The sequence below is a fragment of the Berghia stephanieae genome, chromosome 15, assembly GCF_034508935.2.
Source record: "Berghia stephanieae isolate SIO BIC M18660-M18661 chromosome 15, UCSD_Bste_1.3, whole genome shotgun sequence".
In the NCBI taxonomy this organism is placed as follows: Eukaryota; Metazoa; Mollusca; class Gastropoda; order Nudibranchia; family Aeolidiidae; genus Berghia; species Berghia stephanieae.
Window position 1 is genome coordinate 22,159,393 of NC_088374.1, and position 25,940 is coordinate 22,185,332.

The following is a 25,940-nucleotide window of genomic DNA, read 5'->3' on the forward strand; positions in this document are numbered from 1 at the left end:
GCATGCCCCCCCCCCCCACCTCTCTGTCCTTCTCTTCGTGGTGTGTGTGTGTAAAAAGAAGGGGGGGGGGGGGGGTGAAAAGGTGATTAAAAAGAAGTAGAAAGATATAGAAAGAAAAGAGAATTTTTAAAAATTAAGGGATGAAAGAAGACAGGGGTCAGAGGGTGGTATTAAGGGAATAAATTTGATAGTATTTATAAATGACACATAGCCGCATATTTAACCTGTACTCACTCATTGTGACTGAGAAGACAGATTTTTCTCTTTATGTTTTCTGTCGATTCCTCTATGTTCTTGCTAAACCTTTTCATGAATATACTGCATAGCTTCATGAGTGGATTGTTAGAAAAATCAACATTCAAGCGTAATTTTGCTGGAAACTGTTATCACAATGCTTACAAATCTCACTTTGCATAGTCGATCAGGTGCTTTGATGAATAAATATATATCCAGTAGTGTCAGATTATAACAATCCACAGATGGATACTGCAGGTTTCCTCTATCAAGTGTTTCCAAGTAAGATGTCACCTCCCAATAAAACTCTTCTTTCTCACCATGTAAATACTCATACTTCAAAGCAACATAATCAGCAATATAAGACATATTATAACAAAGACAACTTTTCGTCATGACTTACAGCGTGTACAATAGTTGTCATGTCATCAATAATAATAAGTTTGGCGTCTGTCAAATGGCTGTTGCAAATGTCACATTGATACCCATCATTAATGATCTGCTCGCAATAGGGGAACATCATTTTTGCTTTGTCCAAGTTGTGAGTTTGTGATACCTCACGAGTTGTTACATAGAAATTACAACCAGCAGCCATTCAAAAATGACCAAAATGGTTTTATTATTATAAGTCATCTTGTTGGTAAAACCCAAGACAGACATAGTCGTGTTTGAATGGACAAGTGTCATTTCACAAATAGCTACAAAGGTCACGCAAACAACCACAAGTCTGTGATAAAGCATTGGCTGTATCTTTGGTTAAGGATTTAATTCTCGGTCCACTCTCGGGTTGAGGCAGATATTCGCTTGGATGCCCACTTTCCTAACAGGGAGAAGGCATCGATCTCATCTGAGGCATTATCTATTATGATTATGAGTGAGTTAACGTCTTGTTGGTGTTTAGCATGTCAAATGCTTTTACAATTTAACACTTTCCACAGTGAAATAACTTTGTCAATAAATAAAGCAGTAGAGAACCAGCAATCATTTATTAGATTTTGATGCTTTCAGAGCTGCACTGGTTGCTTCACTAAAGTCCCACCTTTTGTTTTTCAACGTTGGAAGGGTGCACCGATGACTTTGTTAATCTTTAGAGTTTATAATACTGCAATCCACTTTTGATTGGTGCTTATAAAGCTCAACGAGGTGGACCCATCCAACAAGCAGTTTTCTTTCCACTTGAATCTGAAAATTCAAAACACTTCAATATTTCAGTAACCCAATTGTTTCTGACGTTTTTTTTTAGTAAATACGCAGAGTCATACATAAGAATTATTGTCATCATCAATAGGTGATATTACTCTCCAGGGTTTTTCTTGTAAGTGGGGAGTCAATTTCTTAAAACAACTTTGGTTGACTGTTGTTATCACAGACAATGCTAATAACATTAGCACCACAAGAACTAAGTTGCAATCAGTCTAGCTAAAAAAAGGTTGTGCATTTCACCATTATGCTTAACAGTGTATTTGCTAGTTTGTCATTTTGGTCAGCTGCATAGCCAAACAACTTTGTCTTCAAATAACCATTGTCAAAAATAAGTCTACATTTACAAGTTGTTACATTGAGGATCCTGGTAGCAAAATTGGTAGAGCTAAACTGCAACGTGGTTGCTGTGCTTGAGTAAGAAATAGAAGAAAATACTTTGAGATATCCGAGCAGCCCATCTTGAGGATAGCAAGCAATTGCTGCATGCAGTCTGTTTAATGCCATAGAAATTGAGATAAACTTTGGCCCTTTTTAAATTAAAAAAAAATTCTCTCAACGTTTACTGACAAATATTCTCATATAATAAACAATACTGCACTCAATTATTTTTAATTATTTTTGTTAAAGATTTAATACCTGAATATGAGAGGGAAACTTTGACGTATATTTCGTCAATTATCAAAACACATCCTGTGCCTCTTTCATCCTGATTTTCACAAAACTGCTTTGAACAACGTATCATTGTCAAGATTTCTTTGCTGTTCTAGTGATTCTCTGAAAAGTTGTAACAGAAGGAGTTGTAAAACCCTCTTAATTGTTGATACAATGATCGCGAACTTGTGTACCAAGAAAATGCTTGGCAGATATCATCAACATCATGAATCCTGCGGATTTTTTTTGAGAATTCAATTACTCAATTTCTCGCTTAAACAAGAATTTTTTGTCTTCTTCATCACTATCCGATGGTGCAAATATATAGCGAACTAACTCATTCAATTGAGTCCAGTCTGTCAACATATCCTTACTCAAAGCAGCATTATATATGCGTGTAACTTTTTGATAGGCCTCAAACTTCACCGCGATAATACGATCACCATCAACTATTATTGTGAAATACACAGTACACTCATGAATTGGTCCATTCCTTTTTTCACTCAAATAAACAAAAGAGGTGTCATCTTTATTCCATGCCAGCATTCCTCCCCGTTCCCGAAATAATTCCTCAACATCACATTTGAAAGTGTCAGCTTTAAAAGCATTCATGTCTTCGTATGTTTCAGTTTTATATTCATTCACATGAACTGCCCTAGAGGCTGCAGACGATTTAACAGTAGTTGACCTTACTTTTGATTTGGGTGTTGAACAACAAGAGGAGGGAACTTTAGAACAAATTGTTTCATCAAAGTCATCGTTCTCATCTATTTTACAAAAACGTGAAGGGGGGACTTTAGGTATCATATACTTCCCGGCCTTTTTCATAGGGTCAGTTTTGTTAAAATGGATTTCACACACACCCATGTATCTCGTCACCTGCTCAAGGGTTATATTTTTATTAGGCAAGTTCCTAATCCATTTAAGTCTTTCATCGGGATCATGAGGAAATCCATACACAGTTACTTTTTTAGGACAACTTGCATAGCCGCCTTTGCAACCGAACACAGAGCACTTCCTCGTCATTATCCTTGTCTTTACTTTATTTTTTAATTTTTTTAAAATAAGTATAATCTGCGCTTTAACCGTGCACCCAGTACATTTATCAAATAATCATTGACAAGCCGTTTAGACTTAGATATTGTTGTCTGGATGAGGATGTAGATGAGGATAATAAAGAAAGGAAGTGGCAATTCAGACTCGAGTCTGAATAGTCTCCCGTGGCTATTCGGACTCAAACTATAATGTTCGTGCGCATACAGAGGGGAGAACGACACAATGTGGGCGTGATAAAGAACTAGAAAAAGAGCTCGCCCATATCACACTGACTAAGCTCATACCCCTTATTTGGTCTGTTGAAAGAGTGTTGCCTGTCTCACACTATCAGAATATGTAATTTTATAATTATTTATTTTTGTCCTGGTTTAATTTGGGCATCGTGTTATGTTGTTAGAAAAGCTTTCCACTTATACCACAGTTAATTTAACTGACTTTTGTTACTTTTGAAGAGTTTTAACTCTTTTCTTTTTAATTTTTATCTGGGCTTCCTATTGATCCATGATTTTGTCTTTCTCGTCAAATAAAGTGGGTTTAGACTAACATGTTTCTAGATACTACAATCGTAATTTTGATTTGCATTAATTTTATGCAATTATCCATAATTAAAATATGTGACCCTCCGTCTCAAAACGGTATTATGTCGGGATGATTCAGACCCCAAAAAGTGAATTTAGAGATAGAATGATGAGAAATTGGACTTTAGAAGATTTTTCAAAGCAAGAAGTAGTATTTATACTCCACCAGAACGTACAGAAATTAAACCCAAGTTGGATATTTGTGGCTATGAATTCAATTTCCCTTACCGAGTGGATCCCGACATAATACCGATTCGATACGGTGAGTCACATATTTAATAAAAAAAAACAAAAAACAAAAACCCAACAACAACAAACAAAAAAAAAACCCCAGCAAACTATACTGCCACGGAAGACTATTCAAACTAGTCCGAATAATCGGTTGATTGCACATGCGCATTGGAATTTGAGTCCGAATAGCCACAGGAGACTATTCAGACTCGAGTCCGAATAGCTGCTGCAGCCCCATTCATAAAGAAAAATGATGAATGAGAATGGCCATGACTTGAAAAGTATATTTGGGAGACCTTCCATAAAAAGCTACTACATCCCAAGTATTCTTGTTCTAGTTGGGGGTTTGGGGGGGGGGGGGGGACTTTTTTCTTTTTTAAAAAAAGTTCCCCCCTCCCAAACCCCCTACTAGAACAAGAATACTTGGGACTGGGATGTAGTAGCTTATGGAAGGTCTCCCTTAAAATCCATTTTAAAACTAAAACAAAGCAATAAACTGGCCAATCGAATCTAGAACCGACACATAATCATAAGTCATAAGCAACAGGCCATTGGTCATTAATGTTGGTCCTAGTAGTAAAGAATGAATGACTTGGCGTAGTGTAGAAGTAGAAGAATTAAACAAGCGTAAGAATCACAACCACAAAACCATGCCATTATCTTGTTTTTAAATGCTAATGCAACGATGAGCATGGAACTGCTGAATGAATGCCTATTGAATCTCGCGCGGAGTACACACACAGCCACATGTCATCGAGACGCAATAAGTGGCCTAAACCACTAGCGTTTGTTAGCCTCCAATTTTTGGTTATCAGACCTGAGGATAAGTGCTTTCGTGAACTTGGGAGACGGAGGCGGCGTACGTTGGAAGTTGGAAGTCAGGGTTGCCAGATCATTTTTGAGTAAGAGGCCAAACTAGCTACAGCAGGAGGCCAGATTCCTCGACAGGAGGCCAAATACCACCAAACCCTCCTTAGCCTCGCGAAAACTCTTTAGATTTGTTAAACAATTTATTTCCCCCATTTTTGAAGAAAAAAAAAGAAAATTAATTTAAAGGAAGACTCGCTGTACTCACCTTAATCAAAACACCATTTCACCATTGCAATTTGTCACTAGATTCTGTACATTTGTTGATATCGTTGAATTGTTCCTTTTAAACATCATAGGTCACATTCCTAAGTTGTCATCAGCGCAACAAAAAAATAACGAATAATTGACTTGAGACTCAGAGAAAATGTCACATACAACCGAATTATCACGATGGAAATAAAAGTTCATTCTAGAGGTCTACACACCTGGAGAACTCCTCAACAAAAGTAACCTTTTTACAAATTAAAATGAATTCAACAGGCTCGTTTCAACGAACCAAGAATCCATTATTGCGGCCTCTGAATTTTCTTCACTACTACCAGTAAATGTGCTCGATCCCGAAGAACACTCTTCGTTCTGGTTGTACATGGCAGCTGTAAACAAATCAATCATTTCTTTCGTAACTTGGAAATCCACACAACATTATCCAAGGAAACTCCTTCTCCCACTCTGAAGAATATTTTCTTCCACTGTCATAGGAGCGCTTCCATTTAGAGCTCATTATGAAACACTCAAAACACACAAACAAAAATAATATAAAAGAATATCAGCTTATGATAATTTTCACAATTGCAGCATACAGAACCACTGATTAAGTCACACGCACATGGTGAAGTCACAACAAATCAAGAGCAAATTGACTGAGGGCATTCGAATCAATTCTTAACCACATCACAAAATAAAGTCTTAATATCATCCACGAATAATCTAGATTAGATATTCCGCCGAAATAAAACAGTGAAATCCATTTAATATGCAGTGTTGATCGAAATCTAAACTAGATTCTAGATCTATACTTATCTAGATAAACTTCAGCAAAAGACAACACCGATCAACAAAGATTCGGTGGTGACGACAGACTAGAGATTTGATTGGTGGTGGCATCATAACGTCATCGTCATCGTCCAATTTTCGGTCTTGTCTTTGTATAGACCTTGACCTAATACTAACCTTCTTGTTGTCTCGACAGATGCTCATGCCACCCACGCAACCTTGCACCCACGCGATTGCGTAATAGCAGATATTCTATATTTAGAAGCATTAGCAAATGCAATCTCTGGTGATAGCACATGTTGCATTTAGAAATTTAGATTGCCGGTGAGGCTTTCCGGAAGCCAAATAAAATAAGTTTTACCGGTACCAAAGTAAAACGATATAATGGGGAAAGTTAGAGGAGGCCAAAAAGTAAGTCACAGGAGGCCAAGTGGCCAAACCAAATTTTGGGAGGCCAAATGGGTTGGGAAAAGGCCAAATTTCTCAAATTTGGCCACCAGGAGGCCAAACTAGCAACCCTGTTGGAAGTCGATCGATCGATCAGGCATTTGGTTCAAAGGAGGCGGGGAAGACTGCCAGCTTAAAATTTTATTGCCAAATCCTATGAACTCTTTTGCCATTAAAAAAATGTTCTCTGTTATCAATAATTTATTTATTGGAATTGTTGTTGTGGTTTTTTTTTTCTTCAGCGTATTTCAGAAAACATTATTTAATTTATGTCAATTTCCTCTTTACACTTTTCATAGCGACAGACTGATTGCCAAATCCTATGAACTTTGTTCTTTGTGCCGTTTTATTTCAATTAAAAATATTATTGGTAAATTTATTGTTCTCAATTTGTACATCATTAGAAATATTGAATGACTTGCACAGAAATATCTGGCAATCAGATGATTGCTTGGAGGATAAGATTGCCAGTTTGCATTTTGACACAATAGTTAGCTTGAAATATTATGAAATATTGCCTTAAACTTAAAGCAACAATTTTATTGATGATTGCATCCATCTATGTTATATTTCAATTAAAATAATTTCCACTTTTAATCACCGTTTTCAACACTCTCAATTGTTTTTTTTTTTTTTTATAAACAACTATTTTGGCGTTTTATCAATCCAAAACAATCTGGCAATCTCGGAATTTGTAAACAAACTCGCAAATTTCGAGGAGATCATCAGGTACAATATAATTGAAATATATTTGTAGACTTGAACATTATATTTAATCGAGGTGATTTAGTAGATTACGTGTTGTTGTTTAAATCATTCATCTTTTTTCCAGTGTTTTGAATTGACTGGAACAACATCAATCGAGAAGAGATGTATTTTCTCTCTGACTCGTCTCCTCTTTTGTCACTTTGATTCACCTTCACTTGCACATGGCCATGGCACATGGTGGTGGACTGGTCTGGTGGACAGAGTAGTCGATATATTCGTAGTGACAAACAATGATACTACATCAAACGATCGAAGTGACTATTTCTCCGACTGCTCTAGAAAATAAACTTGAATTCTATTTCTCCGAATGGTTTCAGTTCTCAAGATCTTTTTGGTTATTTGCGAGAGTGTCTTGTGAATGATGAGTGTGTATGCATTTTGGGGGTTTTCTTTTGCCAGTGCTTGGGTGCTCTGTCTTTTATTCCCAACTTTCTGTTAGACGTCTATCTTGAGTTTGTGCTATCTTGTATTTCATTCTCTGTTCCCGTCTTGAGACTATAAAAATAAAACTTTATGCCAAGAACTTGATGATGTCCAAGTCCAAAGAACAGCCACAAAATTATTGACATTGTCTTCATAAGGACCTGCCATACACAGAAACTCAAACTCCCAAGCCTTGAACTTGAACATAGGAGAAAAAGAGGTGACATGATCGAATTATTTAAGTTTATGCATGGAATGTATACCTGCAAGAGACCAAAGTTTTAGATCAACAATCAAGGCCCTACCAGGGGACACTCAATGAAATTAGAAAAAGAACACTTTTCTGTTAGAACAATTATTACTTGGAATAACTTGCCAGAGAGAGTTGTGAATGCTGAAAGTGTAAACGCCTTCAAAGCTGAGTTGGACAGATTCTGGAGAGATTTGCCGACAATCTATGATCCACAGTGCTACCACTACCACACAGACTAAACCCTTGAAAGATGAATTGGCAAAACTGAATACTTTGCCTGAACCATCTACATTAATTCAATTCATTTTTTTTTAAAAAAGAGACTTTGGCTGTGTTATTTAGGTTTACTTCTGTTCTCTCTTTGATAATGCAGTGCGAAGTGCAAAAGTGAACATGCCATGGCCATGGAGCATTCTCGATAGCACAACTGTCTTTGTCAACAAAATGCCTGAAAAACGCTATCTTTATGATTCGTGAGAAGCGACATTGCATCTACTGTAACCCATTAGCTACTGGAGGCTAGCCGACCATTTGGAGAAATAGTGTTCAAGTTTATTTTCCTGAGCATTCGGAGAAATAGAACTGGCCATTTATTTTTTCTCAACATGCATCTGCAGGTGATCATTTTCACTGAGTTAATTCTTATGAGGCATATTTTCCCCCATCTCATCCCGAGGAGCAGAATTCTCCATCTGGTTCACGATATAGGTAAAATACAGAATTTAATGAAGGAAAAGTCCCCACCAAGGTGGTCGTTCTCCATATACGTAGAGTATATATATGGGTGGTTAAAAAAATGCCATGCTTCATATTCTAATCTTATCCATGTCGTCCATGCATCTAGGCATCAACGCGAATAGTCCATCCTGTAATAAAAATGGAAAAACAAAGTCAACACTTGACTAATTATCTATCAATCTTTATGAATATTGTAGTAAGAAGAGCTTGCAAAGAGAAGGGAATATTGTTTTTATACCCATTGTGACTTCACAAACTCACAGGCAGAAATAACACAAACAGGGACACCCAACAGATTATCCAACGTGATATGAATTCACAACAACTCAACAGTCAAACAACAAACTGGAGCACATTGAAACAACAATAAATACGTGCGGCTATGTGGTCTTATGGTATGACACTGGATTTCCTATTGGAAGGTCCTGAGTTTGAGTCTCGCTCAGCTTATAGTTGAGTCCTTGGAAAAGGCTCTTCACTCACATTCTATCACCGTACTCAGGTGTAAAATGATTACCTGGCCGTTAACAGTGTTGTCTCTGTCCAAAAAATTGTAATATCGCCTAACGGGCGTAATGTCACGCCTTACATGTTAAATGTTGCTGTTGACCAGGGACCCCTTGGAAAGCGTTTTGAGCACATTTAGTGGATATTGTGCTATATAAAAGCTCAATATTTCTATATAAAAGTTCAAAAGCTCAACAATATATATTTATACTTTTTTTGGCGGGTGGTTGGATGGGAGCATCACCCTTGAATCATATACCTATGATGTTCGCATGGGTGTGCGATCCGACAGTGATGTCGTTTCTTCTCTTTACTAGCCTATCCTGCTTCTTTGGTTTGTGATTGTATTTTTGACAGGGGATATTTTTTTTCTGTAAATCTTCTGCCTGTTTGTTCTTGGTTATTTATAATTTAGCTTATGATATCTTTAGGTTATGATTTTGATTTACATTTGTACTATTTTTGTTAGATTGCTTGTTTTTTTTTGTTTCAGCGGTCTCTCATATAACCTCAATTGTGTTGGAAGAGACCTAAAGCAACAAACAACAAACAAAAAATACTTTTTTTGTTGTTGTTTTGTTTTCTTTTGTTTGTCTGGCCATCTAAAACTAAAAAGGAACTAATTGTCTTGAACTGAAATTTTGAATGTTTCTTGTCTTTCCCAGGAATTGAAAATATTCACTGTCACCACCGGGTCATGAGTTGTGTCTGTCTCTGAGTTGAGTGAATTTTTAAAATAAAACATGGGAGTAAGTATTCTGTTTTATCTCCAATACTTCAGTTGGCTATTGCAGGGCTGCCTAGTGTCCCACATTTTGATTTTGAGGCTGTATCCTGCCCTCCCGCTTAAGGCAAAAATGTCCCGCATTTCCCTGAATTGATTAAAAAATTTTTTTTTTTTTTAAAATAAATTTGTTTCGTTGCCTCCACAGTTAACTTTTTAATTTGATCCCTTGCCCTTCAAAAAGGGACCGGATACTTTTGGCACTATTAACTTTTAAGAAGAACCATTTTTCTAGTCACATTGGCACTATAGTGCTAAATTATTTGTCAATTGGTCATTATAAGCTTTTTTTTTTTGTAGCCATAATTCTCCCTTTGTCAAGTGTCAAGTCATTATCATCCCCTGTCATGATTACCCGTGATGTCACCGTGATGTCACCAGAGCTTGGCAGCCCTGCTATTGTAATGTCTGGATGTACAGTGCTATGACACTCGCCTTCCGATCAGAAGGTCCTGAGTTCAGTCCCGTTTCCGAGTGGTGCATGGTTGAGTCCCTGGGAAAGGCTCTTTACTCACAATCTCTCACTGAACTCGGGTATAAAATGAGTACCTGGCTGTTAACGGCATTGTCTCTGTCCCAAAAAAAATGCAATATTAGGTGTCATCTCTCATCCTACATGTTAAGTGTTGCTGTTGGCTGGGGACTTTTTCAAATGTTCATTCCAAAAATGATTAGGTTAGAGTTAGACGGAGTAATTCACATTTGATATTGTTTATAAAGAACAGAACAAAGTAAGAAATGCAAATCCAAACTTTTCACCTTCCGACTGATTATGTCATGCACTGACACTACATATTATTATGATTTCGAAGTGATAAATCACCTTTTGTATTGTAATTGTATACATCAAAGGAACATTACTCTGAGGAGGAAAAATAAAATATTTGATTTAATAAACAACAATTAAACTTAGAATAATATTCTTTTTTTCTTACATCAAAATGGACAATATGTATAGGTGGTCAATTTTGTTTTAGTATGTTTTTTGGGGTTTTTTTTGTTTTTTTTTGTTTGTTTTTTTGGTAAGCTTTTTTATGGGTCATATTGTTAGATTACATGACTTACCTATAGTTGCATAATTTTTGCATAGATTTAATCCTTTTTCCTGCATGACTATATGCATAATTTTAAGATTTTTTGTTGTTATTGGTATATAACTCCACGGGGCCATGGGTCAACTAACCAAAGTCAGATTATCATTATTATTATTATTATTATTATTATTATTATTATTATTATTATTATTATTATTATTATTATTATTATTATTATTATTATTATTATTATTATTACTTTACCTTCTATGATAATTTAAAAGCTTTATTTTTTATTTTTTCTTCTCCTATAGGTCGGATACCACATGATTACAGACCCTCTTATCATTCCTTTCTATGGAATGTTTGCAACCTACTTCCTGCTTCAACCAACCGAGCATGCTCAATACTCAGAGACCTCCAACCTTCTTAAAATAGCTCCAGTCATTTACCTTGTGATCTATGTAGGATTTTTCAGAAGGCCAGCTAGCACAAGGAGCTCGACCAAGGAATCTGAGGCAGGGTCATCTGCATCAGCTGAGCATAATTCGGCCAATAGTCAGCCTGAAACTTTGTTGAAACAAGCGGACGGATCTAAAGATTCTTCAGATTCAAAGCAATTCAATTCTTATAGAAATTTTTTTTCAGTAGGGCTTGTGTGTTCTTGTGTCGGAGATATTTATGTTTCGTCTCAAACTACATTCATCTACGGTGTATTGGCATTCGGTGCTGCTCATATCATGTACACTTTTGGTCTCAGAGCAAGAGGAAGGATTGCCAAAGTCAAGTATTCTTGTTATTGCTATCTGTTTGCCGTTTTGATAATGGTAATGCTCATTACATCAAAACTTGACAGTTACTTTGTCATGTCTTTGGTATGCGTCTATGACTTTGTCGTTTTCACCACGATGTTTCATGCTCTTCGCAACTACGAAACTCACGAAGACATGCCGGCCTTGTGTGGCATAATAGGAGCTGTGACCTTTGCTGTGTCTGACTTTCTCATAGCCATTGACCTTTGGGTCATGCCTCTCCCGTATCCACAGATTCTTATCATGGTCACCTATTATCTAGCTCAGTTTTTTCTGGCCCTATCTGTTATATAATCTTACGGAATCGCAATTATGGACTTTGAATGGTCTTACAAGATTGTCATCTTTTTTTTCCCTTTTGCTGGTAGGTCTTGTGCGATTGTCAGTTTTTATCTCCCTTTTGCTGGTAGTTCTTGTGCGATTGTCAGTTTTTATGTCCCTTTGCAGCTGGGTCTTGCAAGATTGTCTTCTGTTAAAGTATAGATTTCATGAATCTTAGAAGCTGTGTAAGATTTTGTGATGGAGGCCAGGCTTCTTAAGTGATGTTTTAATGATGTCATTGTTTTTATTATTGGGTGAAGAAGGGTTTTGAGTCCGAAATGTTCCGTATTTGGTCTTTTTTTTAGGCTGTTGTATTCATTTTTGTCAGCTCGAGCTGCTTCGTATTCTCTTTTGAAATTTGGTTCCAAATATCACTGACGAGGTGGGAAAGTAACTCATTTTGAAATGCATTGTCATCGAGTATGTTGAATTCATTGAAACGTGCTATATAAATTCCATATTTATTTTATTTTATTATTTGTTTTATATTTTACAATACTATGCCCATTTTGCTTTCACTGAAATGACCGTATCGTGTTAGATAAACCCTGTGATAGCCTTTAAAAATTTAGACAGCAATGGTAAAGGTCAATTTCAGAAAGAGAGGCTTGAGTTATTTTAGACATGACATGTCATTATCATTATCAGGTTTTTAAAACATTTTTTTTTTCTTTTTTCTTTAACATTTGAAGTCTTTCAATTGTTGATGCAATACTTGACAATTATTATTATTATTTTTATTATTATTATTATTATTATTATTTTTATTATTATTATTATTATTATTATTATTATTATTATTATTATTATTATTATTATTATTATTATTATTATTTTTATCATGTTATCATTATTATTATTGTATTACATGATACAGGTAAGTTTCCCTAAATCTCAGTTAATCTCATAATCAAAACTAACAGTATCCGTGCAATGTGCAATTGCAAACGATGTTCTTGGGTCTGCAAGATCTGCAGAAAGTACTGTGCGATAGATTAGCAAAGAATCGAAAGTGTATCAAGCAATAATTAAAACTGTCTGTTTTTTGCTACAAAAAAAAAAAAAAAGAATTAAATTAACTTCAATCCTTGGGCCTTTTCGCTCTCAGGATTTGGCATATAATAGAATAGGAGATTGTTTACAAAAGTTGTTTTGATATATGATATATATTTATATATATTTAAAAAAAAAAAATTATGCCTTTTGCACCATGATATCATAAGATATCGTCGCCTAGGCATTCCATGAAGGAATATAGATAACTCATCAAACAAGATGTCTGATGTCAACAGGAATCACCCATGTTGTCCAAGTGAGTAAATTGGGGGTTAATAATCTTGCTCAAGGAAAAAAACGAAAGTGCCTGAAGCGGGGCTCGAACCCGGATCATCCGGATTACAGTGCAATGCCTTAACCACTCGGCCACTTCGCCCCCATTTATATATATGCAAAGGAATCTGAGTCTATAAGACTACAGGCATTCAGTGAAAGAGATCAGCTATATGGTCTTGTGGTATTGAACTCGCCTTCAGACCAGGAGGTCCAGGGTGTTGAGTTCTACTCTGAGCATTGCATAGTTGAGTCCTCGGAAAAATTTCTCAGCATACTCAGATGTAAAACGAGTACCTGGTCGTAAACGGCTTCGTCTTTGTCTGAAAAATTGTAATATCGCCTAACAGTACAGGCGTCATGTCCCGTCCTGCATGTTAAATGTTGTTGTTGGCCAGGGACCCTTTGTAAAGGGCTTTGAGCACAGTTAGTGGATATTGTGCAATATAAAAGCTCAATTTCTAATTGAAAAAGTAATAGACACGAGATTGATTCCTGCTGAGAACTTTTTTTTTTAATTTCTTACTGTGTAAGCTGTTGAATCTCTGTCTATTTACGTCATGTTATAGTTGTAAATTTATTTTTTTCTATTTCTTTTTTTTTTTAGATAATTATATATTTTACCAGTGTACACATAGGTATCTTAACGGGTAAATTACAAATTCTTTTGCTTGAAGCTTAAAAAAAAAAGACAATCAAAATAGTTTTTTTTTTTTTTTAAAGCAAAGCAATTCTGTTGATAGTAATGATATAATGAAAACTGCCAGTAAGTTATGATTTATACACTAATTTCAGCACTCAAAGTAAGTACCGTATAGGCAAACGTTTTTCTTTTTGTTACTTTTTGATGTAATATATTCATCAATCATTTACTTTAACAATTGTTTTACTATAGTTGTAACCTTAGCCATTTGGTATATACAGTAAAATTACTTTAAACCGAAAGAAGCTAAACCAAAAAATACCTTAAACCGCAAAGAATTTAATAAATTGTACTATTTTCCTCATTATCTTTGTACTAATTCTTACGATGAACCGAAATACTTCTAAGAAGGACTTTCTTTAAACCGAAACAACTTGAGAGCACCTTCCCTTTTTCTCTATCTATTTTTCTTCAAAACTTTGGGAAGGTGGCACCACATAATAATGCCTGGTTATATTAAAATAAAGAGCGTAAGTATAAGATGAGGGTGAGGGGTGGGGGTAGGCAAACACTTCGATCACTGCACTTGGGTTTGGCCAGCACCACTATTGAAGACTGGAAAAGGAAGACAACGGGTGACTGGCAGGCAATAAATGAGGAAAGAGGGGGAGTTGGGGGGTAGAATCATGCAAGCGAGATGTTCTCGCTCGTGTGTTGGTGCTTTGGAACAGACCATAAGGAGGGGGGGGGGGTGGTAGACAACTTACCATTGACATGCCATTTCATTTCCACTTTGATTGAATGTGTGTGTGAGAGGGGGGGGGGGGGGGGGGGTCTATGTAATTAGGCATTTGAACCTAATGGCTTTTCAACAAAAGAGGGGTGTGTAGTAGACAGCTTAGCATTGACACGCCTTTTCATTTCCATTTCACTTCACCTCTGAGTAGCTGCGCATCATTCATTATCAATTATCACACAAGAACTTTCGATCTTATTTTAGCTTTGCATTTTACTAAAAGATGTCTAAAAGAAAGCACTGTGCTTACACGTTGGAGTTTAAAATCAAAATACTATGTGCTTTCGATGAAAAAAAAGTTGATCAAGACGGAGATATGTAAAAAAACACGGCATCCCGAACTCAACTCTTTCAACAATTTTGAATTGAAAACGAAAACCGCCAAAAATATTTTTAAAACACACCAAAAAAAAATTTATTTAAAAAATAATAATTTTTAAAATGGTTACAAAGACAGCATTTATTCAACAACTACATTTAAGGGGAAATCCATGATACGATTAAATGAGCAAATATCTTAAAAAGTTACTACCCTTGAAAAACATCGAAAAACGGGAACTTGCTTTAAACCAAAATGTCTTTAAACCGAAATGGTTTAGAAGGTCCCCAAAATTTCGGTTTAAAGTAATTCTACTGTAATTACCGTGAGCAATTTTATTTCAAGGTTTTTATTTTACAACTATATATATTGTTGTTGTCTTTGTCTAAGTATTACTAAATTTTACTTTGAATCCAGACCTCGCCGTATGTATTGACTGCTGCAAAAAAGACTGCCCCACTTCTGTGTCTAAAACCCTGTCTTTTCGTTATACAAATAACCTGTCATCTGCATTTTTTGCCAGATTGGGACCTAAAATTTGCCCCAAAAACCCCCAAAATTTGCCAAAAAGACCAAAATTTGTCAAAAAATTTGCCGCACTTTGGCTCCTTATTTAAAGATTTTTTGACGAAATGATCCATGACTGAAGTTGGAAGTGTAAGTGACTCGATTTATTTGACTTGAGAAATGAAATGACTGTGAATAGCGTTGTTACAAAGATTTTAAAGGATCATTATCCGTAGAGAGTAGCTTCCCTTGGTTTGGGCCCAGGCAAAGCTGCAACATTTCTCAAGTTTCGCACTTTTTTTTTCGTTATTTTGTTTTAGCTTCTTTTTTGCCCCAAAAATTTGCCACGCGTTTGCCAATTTTCCCGCAATTTGCCACGATTTGCCAATTTTGTGAAATTTGCCAAAATTTGCGGATCGCCCTGATATTTGCGGCCGCAAAAAATGCAGATGACAGAATAACCCACTTGTCTCTGTCGTGATAGAAACGATGACCCAATATCTAGTTTTCATCAATTTTGCCGATTTTCATAGGCTAATTTTATTTGCATTTTTTTCTCTTTTTTAGATGTGTATCATGAGATTATTTGTGTGCTTTTGTCTGTGTGTACAGTGGAACCTGCTTAATGTCAACACCTCTTATTGGTCCTAAATTTTCTCTTCTATTTAAATGTGTTCTTTTAATAATAGATAAATTACTTGACTTATCTCAGTCAACCCTAATACCGACTATATCCGTAGTTTACATGGGTTACTTTTACTTTTACCGATGCCTATTAATTATTACATTTTTCTGAGACAAATTATAGGCGTAGTATCAAAGCTAATGTTTTTAGTTTTTACATGTTTATGGTAGTTCAATAAAACTATCTATGTACATGCTCATTTTTAATACATATTTTCCAATTTTTAAAATTAGCAAAAATCTCTAAGAAGGATTGAGTGAGTTAAGCCTCTTGATTCCTTGTGGAACATAGGGACGGCCGCAACAACACTCTTCCATCTGACTCAGTTTTTGATGTAGGTCTTCTTTATGCGGGCCCAGGTTTGTCTGGCTGCCTTCAACTCGATCTCAATGCTTCATCGACATGTTTGCTTTAGTCTACCAACCCCCCCTCTTTCCTTGCGGGTTCCAGTCCGAAGCCTGTCTGGTGATACATATATATATGTAATGGTATTGCTTGCAGGCTTCCTGAGGGTATGGCCAATCAATCCAGCCTCATTTACAACTTGAATTTCAACCGATCTTTCTAATCTGACGGTGTCAGCTCTATCAAGATGTTACTGTATGTATGTGTTTGTATATGTGTGTTTAAGTAGGCAGTCTCCCATAGCGGGCAGGGAGGTACACACTGTGTCTTCTATCCCCTTATATCTGTTTTCCAACATGCTTTCTGTCTTTGTCTTGGAATGAGATTACTCAGTTTTTTTCCTGGCCCTGGTCGGAGTCCTGGCTGGGAGGGAAACAGTCAAATGCATAGTTATTGTTTTGGGAGATGAAATTTTTTTCCTTGTAAATCATCTCTCTGTTATGTATTAGTATATTTGTTATTTTTTAATGTATAATGTAAGCATTTGAGTGTGTTCCTCTTTGTTGGATTTTGTTCTTGTGTCCGGATGAGACTTATAGGTGATCTCAAACTAAGTACATTGGTGGTATGCTCTTGGAATCTACATCTGATCCCTATTTGTTCCCAGTTCCCCTATATCTTACTTTCTCTTGGATGCTTCAATTGTAATTCTAGAACTTTTTACTATCCCATTTTCTTCCTTTTTACTGTCGCTGATATAACCTAAATGTGTTGCAAGCGCCGTAAAACCCTTAAAAACAAAAAAACAAACATAAGTAGGCAGTTTAGCGAGAGCGCGAGCCGCTGGCTGAATCGGCGATACAGTTTAAGAGTACATAATTTTATTATTATTAATTTTTAAATTCATGATTTGTGTTGAGTACATTGAGATTGTTAATATTTTTATAATTGTTATTTTTACGAGAAATGTTCCAATCACGAAAAATAATCTAGATCAAAATACTCCATTACCTGCAATGCCATGTCCAATGCCAATCTGATTTGTGTTTTCTTGTTTTTTTTTGTTTCTTTTTGTATTCCAGTTTAGAATTTCAGGTAGTTTGGTTGTCCAAGCACCTCTGCTGTTACAGTAATATTTTGTCAATGAAGATATTCTTAGATGTCAATTTCATGATTGCAAACTATGCCCTTGCAAACCTTTCTTGTGATTTATATTTATATCAAATTTTGTTGGAAGTTTTTTTCATTTCTTGGAAGGTTTCCTTTGAGCATTCTTTGTCGATTAGTATTTAGAATATTATTATTATTGTTATTATTATTATTATTATTATTATTATTATTATTATTATTATTATTATTATTATTATTATTATTATTATTATTATTATTATTATTAATATTAATGTTATTAAGTTGCTCACTTGAGTGGTATATTTAGGGCATTATATTTATATATACATATTTTTTTTTCTACAGAGAATTAAATCGCATTATGATGTTTTTCACTACTTGACTTTTTTACCAGAATTCGATTTTTAGTATCAGTATCACCAGTACATTATGTATACTGTTTTGTGAGAGACGGATCTCATTTCTGCTATTTTCTTCATGAGATGTCATGGATTATATTCTTATCGACATGCACATATTTGCAGGTCTGATAACTGAACGCAGTTATGGGCTTGACTGATCATTTTTCTAATGGACAATAGTGTGTGTTGGTTTAGAATACAGTATTTCCATTTCAACAATAGGCCTGTAACAATTTGGGTTATCAGACCCCCAATTAAGGGCACATTGACCATGATGTTGTAAATGGTGCGTCATTTACGAAAATGGTGCTTGGGGAAAGTAGGCTTAGGAATTATAAATAATGAAACTGTTAAAGAATTTGATTTGCTTTTTCAGTAGTTGCACAGTTACACAGTCTTTCGAAATTGAAAGCGACCGCAAGGAGGGGGGGGGGGGGGGGGGGGGGGGGGGGGGGCAGGCAGAAGCTGGTGTCATAAAATCAAATTTATGAACTATGCCCCTGAGTGCCCTTAGCATGTTATCGTTCATTTGTCAAGAATTAAATGTGAATTTACTGAAAAAGGGTACCAGTATCATCAGATGGGCTCGTGTCGTAAAAGCAAATTTATGAACTTTGCCCCTTAGCATGTTATCGTTCATTTGTCAGAGTTAAATATGTATATTATATGAATTTACTGAAAAAGGGTACCAATATCATCATGATAAAGGAAGGAGGAAGATTTAAAAAACAAAAGACAACGAAAACAAAACAGAGTTTAAAATTTCAAAGATTTGTAATTTTGTTTTCTCAAAATGAGTCGAATTACATTACATGTATCTTTGTTTTCACCCTGTGTTCTTTAATTGAAACTTATACAACAAGGACATTTTCTTCCAAAAGGTCTTTAGACTTTAGCGTTGACATTTTATTATTTGAGTGCTTTCCCCTTACTTAATGTGTAATTACAGTATCTGGGTGGGGATCCTGACCTCCCATAGCGGGCAGGGAGGTACATACTGTGTCTTCTATCCCCTTATATCTGTTTTCCAACATGCTTTCTGTCTTTGTCTTGGAATGAGATTACTTGGTTTTGTCCTGGCTCTGGCCGGAGTCCTAGCTGGGAGGGAAACAGTCAAATGCATAGTTATTGTTTTGGGAGATGATATTTTTTTCCTTGTAAATCATCTCTCTGTTATGTATTATTATTTTTATTTTGAATGTATAATGTAAGCATTTGAGTGTGTTCCTCTTTGTTGGATTTTGTGCTTGTGTCTGGATGAGACTTGGAGGTGATTTCAAACTAAGTACATTGGTGGTATGCTCTTGGAATCTACATCTGATCCCTATTTGTTCTCAGTTCCCCTTTGTCTTACTTTTTCTTGGGTGCTTTAATTGTAATTCTAGAACTTTTTACTATCCCATTTTCTTCCTTTTTACTGGCGCTGATATAACCTAAATGTGTTGCAAGCGCCGTAAAACCCTTAAAAACAAAACAAAACAATAATTACAGTATCACTATTAATATTAATATAGTACCGTAATTAATTGTTTTAGACTTGTTGTCATGGTTGTTGTTATTTTTCTTTTCTTATTTTATTTTATTATAATTATAGTATTAGTATTAGCCAGTCACAAGAGTTCTTTTGAGTTATTTTATAAATATATTCATTTGAAGTATTTCTACAAATAAAGGTATTTATTTTTAATACACAGTTTTTACTTTTTATTATTGTTATTATTATCATCATTATTATTATTATTATTATTATTATTATTATTATTATTATTATTATTATTATTATTATTATTATTATTATTATTATTATTATTATTATTATTTATTTATTTATTTATTTCATAGGCAAATTATGTGTTCATTGTTGCAATGGGGTTTGTGGTCTAAGGGTATGACACTCGCTTTCGGATAGCAAGGTCCTGGGTTCGAGCCTCACTCTGCGCATAGTTGAGTCCTTGGAGAAGGCTCTTTACTCACATTCTCTCACCGTACTCAGGTGTAAAATGAATACTTGGCCATTAACAGCGTTGTCACTGTCCGAAAAAAAAATTGTCTGGGAGGGGTTCCTGACCTCCCATAGTGAGCAGGGGGGGGGGGGGAGGGTACATACTGTGTCTTCTATTCCCTTATATCTGTTCTCCAACATGCTTTCCGTCTTTGTCTTGGAATGAGATTACTTGGTTTTGTCCTGGTCCTGGCCAGATCCCTGGCTAAGAGGGAAACAGTCGAATGTATAGTTAGTTTTGGGAGATGATATTTTTTTCATTGTAAATCATCTCTCTGTTATGCACCGTATTAAGCTTTCTTTATATTATATATGACTTGTAAAACATTTGAGTGTGTTCCTCTTAGCGGGGACCTGTGCTTGTATCTGGATGAGACTTTTAGTGATCTCAAACTAAGTACTTTGATAGAGTGCTTTTGGAATCTACACCTGTTTCTTATTTGAACCAATTCCCCTTTGTCTTCCCTTTTCTTGGATGCTTTATTGTAATTCTAGAACTTTTTACTATCCCATTTTCTTCCTTTTTACTGGCGCTGATATGACCTTAATGTGTTGCAAGCGCCGTAAAACCCTTAAAAACAAAAACAAACAAACAAAAAAAATTGTAATATCGCCAAACAGGCGTCATGTCCCGTCCTACATGTTAAATGTTGGCGAGGGACCCCTTGTAAAGCACTTTGAGCACGCTTAGTAGATATTGCGCTATATAAAAGCTCAAAAATGGTACTGTGTAATCTCAAAACCAAAGCAAACTATCGTCCAATACAACAACGTAAAAACAAGTCTATAATTGCTTTTGGTTACCAGACTTGAGAATGTGCGTTTGCCTACAGTGGAAACCTGATATAACAGGGATGGTTGGACCAGAGCAAAAGTCCTGTTATAGCCGATCCCTGTTACATCAGAAATACAAGGGAAATAAGCACATAATTGACTTTGTCAAGTGATCTAATACATCGATCAACTTGGTCATCAATCCATCCAACTATCAATCTATTATACTTCTTCTACTATTGCTGCTACTACTGCTACTACTACTACTACTACTACTACTACTACTACTACTACTACTACTACTACTACTACTACTACTACCACTACTACTATTACTACAACTTCTACTATCACTACTTCTATTATTACCATTACTATGACGACGACGACAACGATGAGAGAGAGAGAGAGAGAGAGAGAGAGAGAGAGAGAGAGAGAGAGAGAGAGAGAGAGAGAGAGAGAGAGTTATCTATGTTCCTCATCGTGTGACAAGGCCTACAATTTAGCAGTTTTCCTTCTTGATTGTTCCCATGTGAAAAGGCATTGTCCTGTTATAGCTGATTTGGTTCAAGTGAGGCCATGCTATAACCGATAATGTTTAATGGAGACAAAGAGAGGTAAAAAACGGGGATTTGAAAAATCCCTGTTATACACGATCCCTGTTACAACCGGGCCTGTTATAAATGGTTTCCACTGTAGTTCATTGACAACTTTTTCTTATTAAGGTCCACGGTATCTTTAACTCACTCAATCCTAGAGACTTTTGCTGGCTTTTCAAAATTGGAAAAAAAAAATGTATTAAAAATGAGCATGTAGGTACATAGTTTTATTCAACTACCATTAACATGCAAAAACTATAAAACATTAGCTTTGATAGTAAGCTTATAATTTGTCTAAGAAAAATGTAATAAATAGGTACGGGGTAAAAGTAACAAGGGTAAACTACGGATATAGCCGGTTTTAGGGTTGAGTGAGTTAACCCTCTCCTCGTCAAATTCGTTACGATACAACCAACGTTTTTCTTATTCAAATTTCCCTTGTATACATCATAAAATTTAAAGAAAATGAACAGTGTGTTGTAGTGTGTGTTGTGTTGTTTTATAAAGAAACCTAAGTCATCTGATGTCTACAAATCGTTTATTAATATTTCAAAACAAAACTATTTAACATGACAATGCCTATTCACCGGTCGGGGTGGAGTTCCTGACCTCCCATAGTGTGCAGGGAGGCACTTACTGTGTCTTCTATCCCCTATATCTGTTTTCCCAACTTGCTTTCTGTCTTTGTCTTGGAATGAGATTACTTGCTCTTGTCATGGTCCTGGCTGAGAGGGTAACAGTCGAATGTATAGTTAGTTTTGGGAGATGATATTTCTTTCCTTGTAAATCATCTCTCTTTTACGCACTGTATTAAGTTTTCTTTATATTACATATGATTTGTAAAACATTTGAGTTTGAGTGTATTCCTCTTAGTCTTAGTTGGAGCCTGTGCTTGTGTCTGGTTGAGACTTTTAGGTGATCTCAAACTATGTAATTTGATAGTGTGATCTTGGAGTCTACATCTATTTCCTATTTGAACCAATTCCTCTTTGTCTTACATTTACTTGGACAACTTTTTACTATCCCATTTTCGTTCCTTTTACTGGCGCTGATATGATCTAACGTGTTGCTAGCGCCGTAAAACCTTTAAAAAAAAACAACAACATAATAATAATAATAATAATAATAATAATAATAATAATAATAATAATAATAATAATGATGATGATGATGATGATGATGATAACAACAACAACAATAGGCCTAGAAATAAAAATGTTTTTAAAAAACCAAGGAATTTACCCAATCTATGAAAAAAACACAATAATAATAATAAATAATAATAATAATAATAATAATAATAATAAAATAATAATAATAATAATAATAATAATAATAATAATAATAATAATAATAATAATAATAATAATAATAAAAATAATAATAATAATAATAATAATAATAATGACGATGGCGACGACAACGACGATAATGATGTGTCTTCTATTCCCTTATATCTGTTCTCCAACATGCTTTCCGTCTTTGTCTTGGAATGAGATTACTTGGTTTTGTCCTGGTCCTGGCCAGATCCCCTGGCTAAGAGGGAAACAGTCGAATGTATAGTTAGTTTTGGGAGATGATATTTTTTTCATTGTAAATCATCTCTCTGTTATGCACCGTATTAAGCTTTCTTTATATTATATATGACTTGTAAAACATTTGAGTGTGTTCCTCTTAGCGGGGACCTGTGCTTGTATCTGGATGAGACTTTTAGTGATCTCAAACTAAGTACTTTGATAGAGTGCTTTTGGAATCTACACCTGTTTCTTATTTGAACCAATTCCCCTTTGTCTTCCCTTTTCTTGGATGCTTTATTGTAATTCTAGAACTTTTTACTATCCCATTTTCTTTCTTTTTACTGGCGCTGATATGACCTTAATGTGTTGCAAGCGCCGTAAAACCCTTAAAACAAAAACAAACAAACAAAAAAAATTGTAATATCGCCAAACAGGCGTCATGTCCCGTCCTACATGTTAAATGTTGGCGAGGGACCCCTTGTAAAGCACTTTGAGCACGCTTAGTAGATATTGCGCTATATAAAAGCTCAAAAATGGTACTGTGTAATCTCAAAACCAAAGCAAACTATCGTCCAATACAACAACGTAAAAACAAGTCTATAATTGCTTTTGGTTACCAGACTTGAGAATGTGCGTTTGCCTACAGTGGAAACCTGATATAACAGGGATGGTTGGACCAGAGCAAAAGTCCTGTTATAGCCGATCCCTGTTACATCAGAAATACAAGGGAAATAAGCACATAATTGACTTTGTCAAGTGATCTAATACATCGATCAACTTGGTCATCAATCCATCCAACTATCAATCTATTATACTTCTTCTACTATTGCTGCTACTACTGCTACTACTACTACTACTACTACTACTACTACTACATACTACTACTACTATACTACTATACTACTACTACTACTACTACTACTACTACTACTACTACCACTACTACTTATACACAACTTCTACTATCACTACTTCTATTATTACCATTACTATGACGACGACGACAACGATGAGAGAGAGAGAGAGAGAGAGAGGAGAGAGAGAGAGAGAGAGAGAGAGAGAGAGAGAGAGAGTTTCTATGTTCCTCATCGTGTGACAAGGCCTACAATTTAGCAGTTTTCCTTCTTGATTGTTCCCATGTGAAAAGGCATTGTCCCTGTTATAGCTGATTTGGTTCAAGTGAGGCCATGCTATAACCGATAATGTTTAATGGAGACAAAGAGAGGTAAAAAACGGGGATTTGAAAAATCCCTGTTATACACCATCCCTGTTACAACCGGGCCTGTTATAAATGGTTTCCACTGTAGTTCATTGACAACTTTTTCTTATTAAGGTCCACGGTATCTTTAACTCACTCAATCCTAGAGACTTTTGCTGGCTTTTCAAAATTGGAAAAAAAAATGTATTAAAAATGAGCATGTAGGTACATAGTTTTATTCAACTACCATTAACATGCAAAAACTATAAAACATTAGCTCTGATAGTAAGCTTATAATTTGTCTAAGAAAAATGTAATAAATAGGTACGGGGTAAAAGTAACAAGGGTAAACTACGGATATAGCCGGTTTTAGGGTTGAGTGAGTTAACCCTCTCCTCGTCAAATTCGTTACGATACAACCAACGTTTTTCTTATTCAAATTTCCCTTGTATACATCATAAAATTTAAAGAAAATGAACAGTGTGTTGTAGTGTGTGTTGTGTTGTTTTATAAAGAAACCTAAGTCATCTGATGTCTACAAATCGTTTATTAATATTTCAAAACAAAACTATTTAACATGACAATGCCTATTCACCGGTCGGGGTGGAGTTCCTGACCTCCCATAGTGTGCAGGGAGGCACTTACTGTGTCTTCTATCCCCTATATCTGTTTTCCAACTTGCTTTCTGTCTTTGTCTTGGAATGAGATTACTTGCTCTTGTCATGGTCCTGGCTGAGAGGGTAACAGTCGAATGTATAGTTAGTTTTGGGAGATGATATTTCTTTCCTTGTAAATCATCTCTCTTTTACGCACTGTATTAAGTTTTCTTTATATTACATATGATTTGTAAAACATTTGAGTTTGAGTGTATTCCTCTTAGTCTTAGTTGGAGCCTGTGCTTGTGTCTGGTTGAGACTTTTAGGTGATCTCAAACTATGTAATTTGATAGTGTGATCTTGGAGTCTACATCTATTTCCTATTTGAACCAATTCCTCTTTGTCTTACATTTACTTGGACAACTTTTTACTATCCCATTTTCGTTCCTTTTACTGGCGCTGATATGATCTAACGTGTTGCTAGCGCCGTAAAACCCTTAAAAAAAAAAACATAATAATAATAATAATAATAATAATAATAATAATAATAATAATAATAATAATAATATGATGATGATGATGATGATGATGATGATGATGATGATGATGATGATGATGATGATGATGATGATGATGATGATAACAACAACAACAATAGGCCTAGAAATAAAAATGTTTTTAAAAAACCAAGGAATTTACCCAATCTATGAAAAAAACACAATAATAATAATAATAATAATAATAATAATAATAATAATAATAATAATAATAAAAATAATAATAATAATAATAATAATAATAATAATAATGACGATGGCGACGACAACGACGATAATGATGATGATAATAATAATCATCATCATATCAAAACGACCTTTAAATACCCTGTTGTTTTTGCAAATATAAATATGGACCAATAAATATATTATAAAAAATAATACAAAAGAAAAGAAAAGATCAAATTGGTGCACGGACATTGTTATTATCTCCCATTAAGCGTTTAGTTCTTCTTTCTTGTGTTATCAAGTTTCGTCTACACCAAAATTGCTGAATGCAATTATTGAATTATGAATATCGATACATGATCCTAACAAAAATATTTCTAATCTTTTTGTGAAATATAATATACAGAGACCTGAGATTCACACAACAATTGCATTACTCAATTTGGAAAAAAATTAATTTAGTTTCATTG

The 25,940-nt window shown here is 35.1% G+C and overlaps 2 protein-coding genes across 4 annotated transcripts in view; one reads left to right on the forward strand and one right to left on the reverse strand.

Annotated features, from left to right (window-relative positions):
- Positions 1-4,813, reverse strand: part of LOC144960579 (uncharacterized) — a 7,976-nt gene extending 3,163 nt beyond the window's left edge. Inside the window, exons 1-3 of one of the 3 annotated variants that reach the window (XM_078893796.1) lie at positions 4,771-4,813; positions 2,074-3,236; positions 1,274-1,416 (exon numbers count right to left, since the gene is read on the reverse strand). In XM_078893796.1, the coding sequence (XP_078749922.1) occupies positions 2,347-3,114 (768 nt within the window). In that variant the 5' untranslated portion in view covers positions 3,115-3,236; positions 4,771-4,813 and the 3' untranslated portion in view covers positions 1,274-1,416; positions 2,074-2,346. Of the gene's footprint in view, positions 1-234; positions 1,417-2,073; positions 3,237-4,770 lie in introns of all 3 variants that reach the window. The other 2 variants (XM_078893798.1, XM_078893797.1) reach the window with 2 other exon arrangements.
- A 2,095-nt stretch (positions 4,814-6,908) lies between these two features.
- LOC144960596 (lysoplasmalogenase TMEM86A-like) lies at positions 6,909-14,602 on the forward strand. Its single transcript, XM_078893822.1, has 3 exons — positions 6,909-6,992; positions 9,618-9,701; positions 11,085-14,602. The coding sequence occupies exons 2-3, from the start codon at positions 9,696-9,698 to the stop codon at positions 11,874-11,876; spliced, it is 798 nt and encodes a 265-aa protein (XP_078749948.1). The 5' UTR covers positions 6,909-6,992; positions 9,618-9,695; the 3' UTR covers positions 11,877-14,602.
- Positions 14,603-25,940: the final 11,338 nt, after the last annotated feature.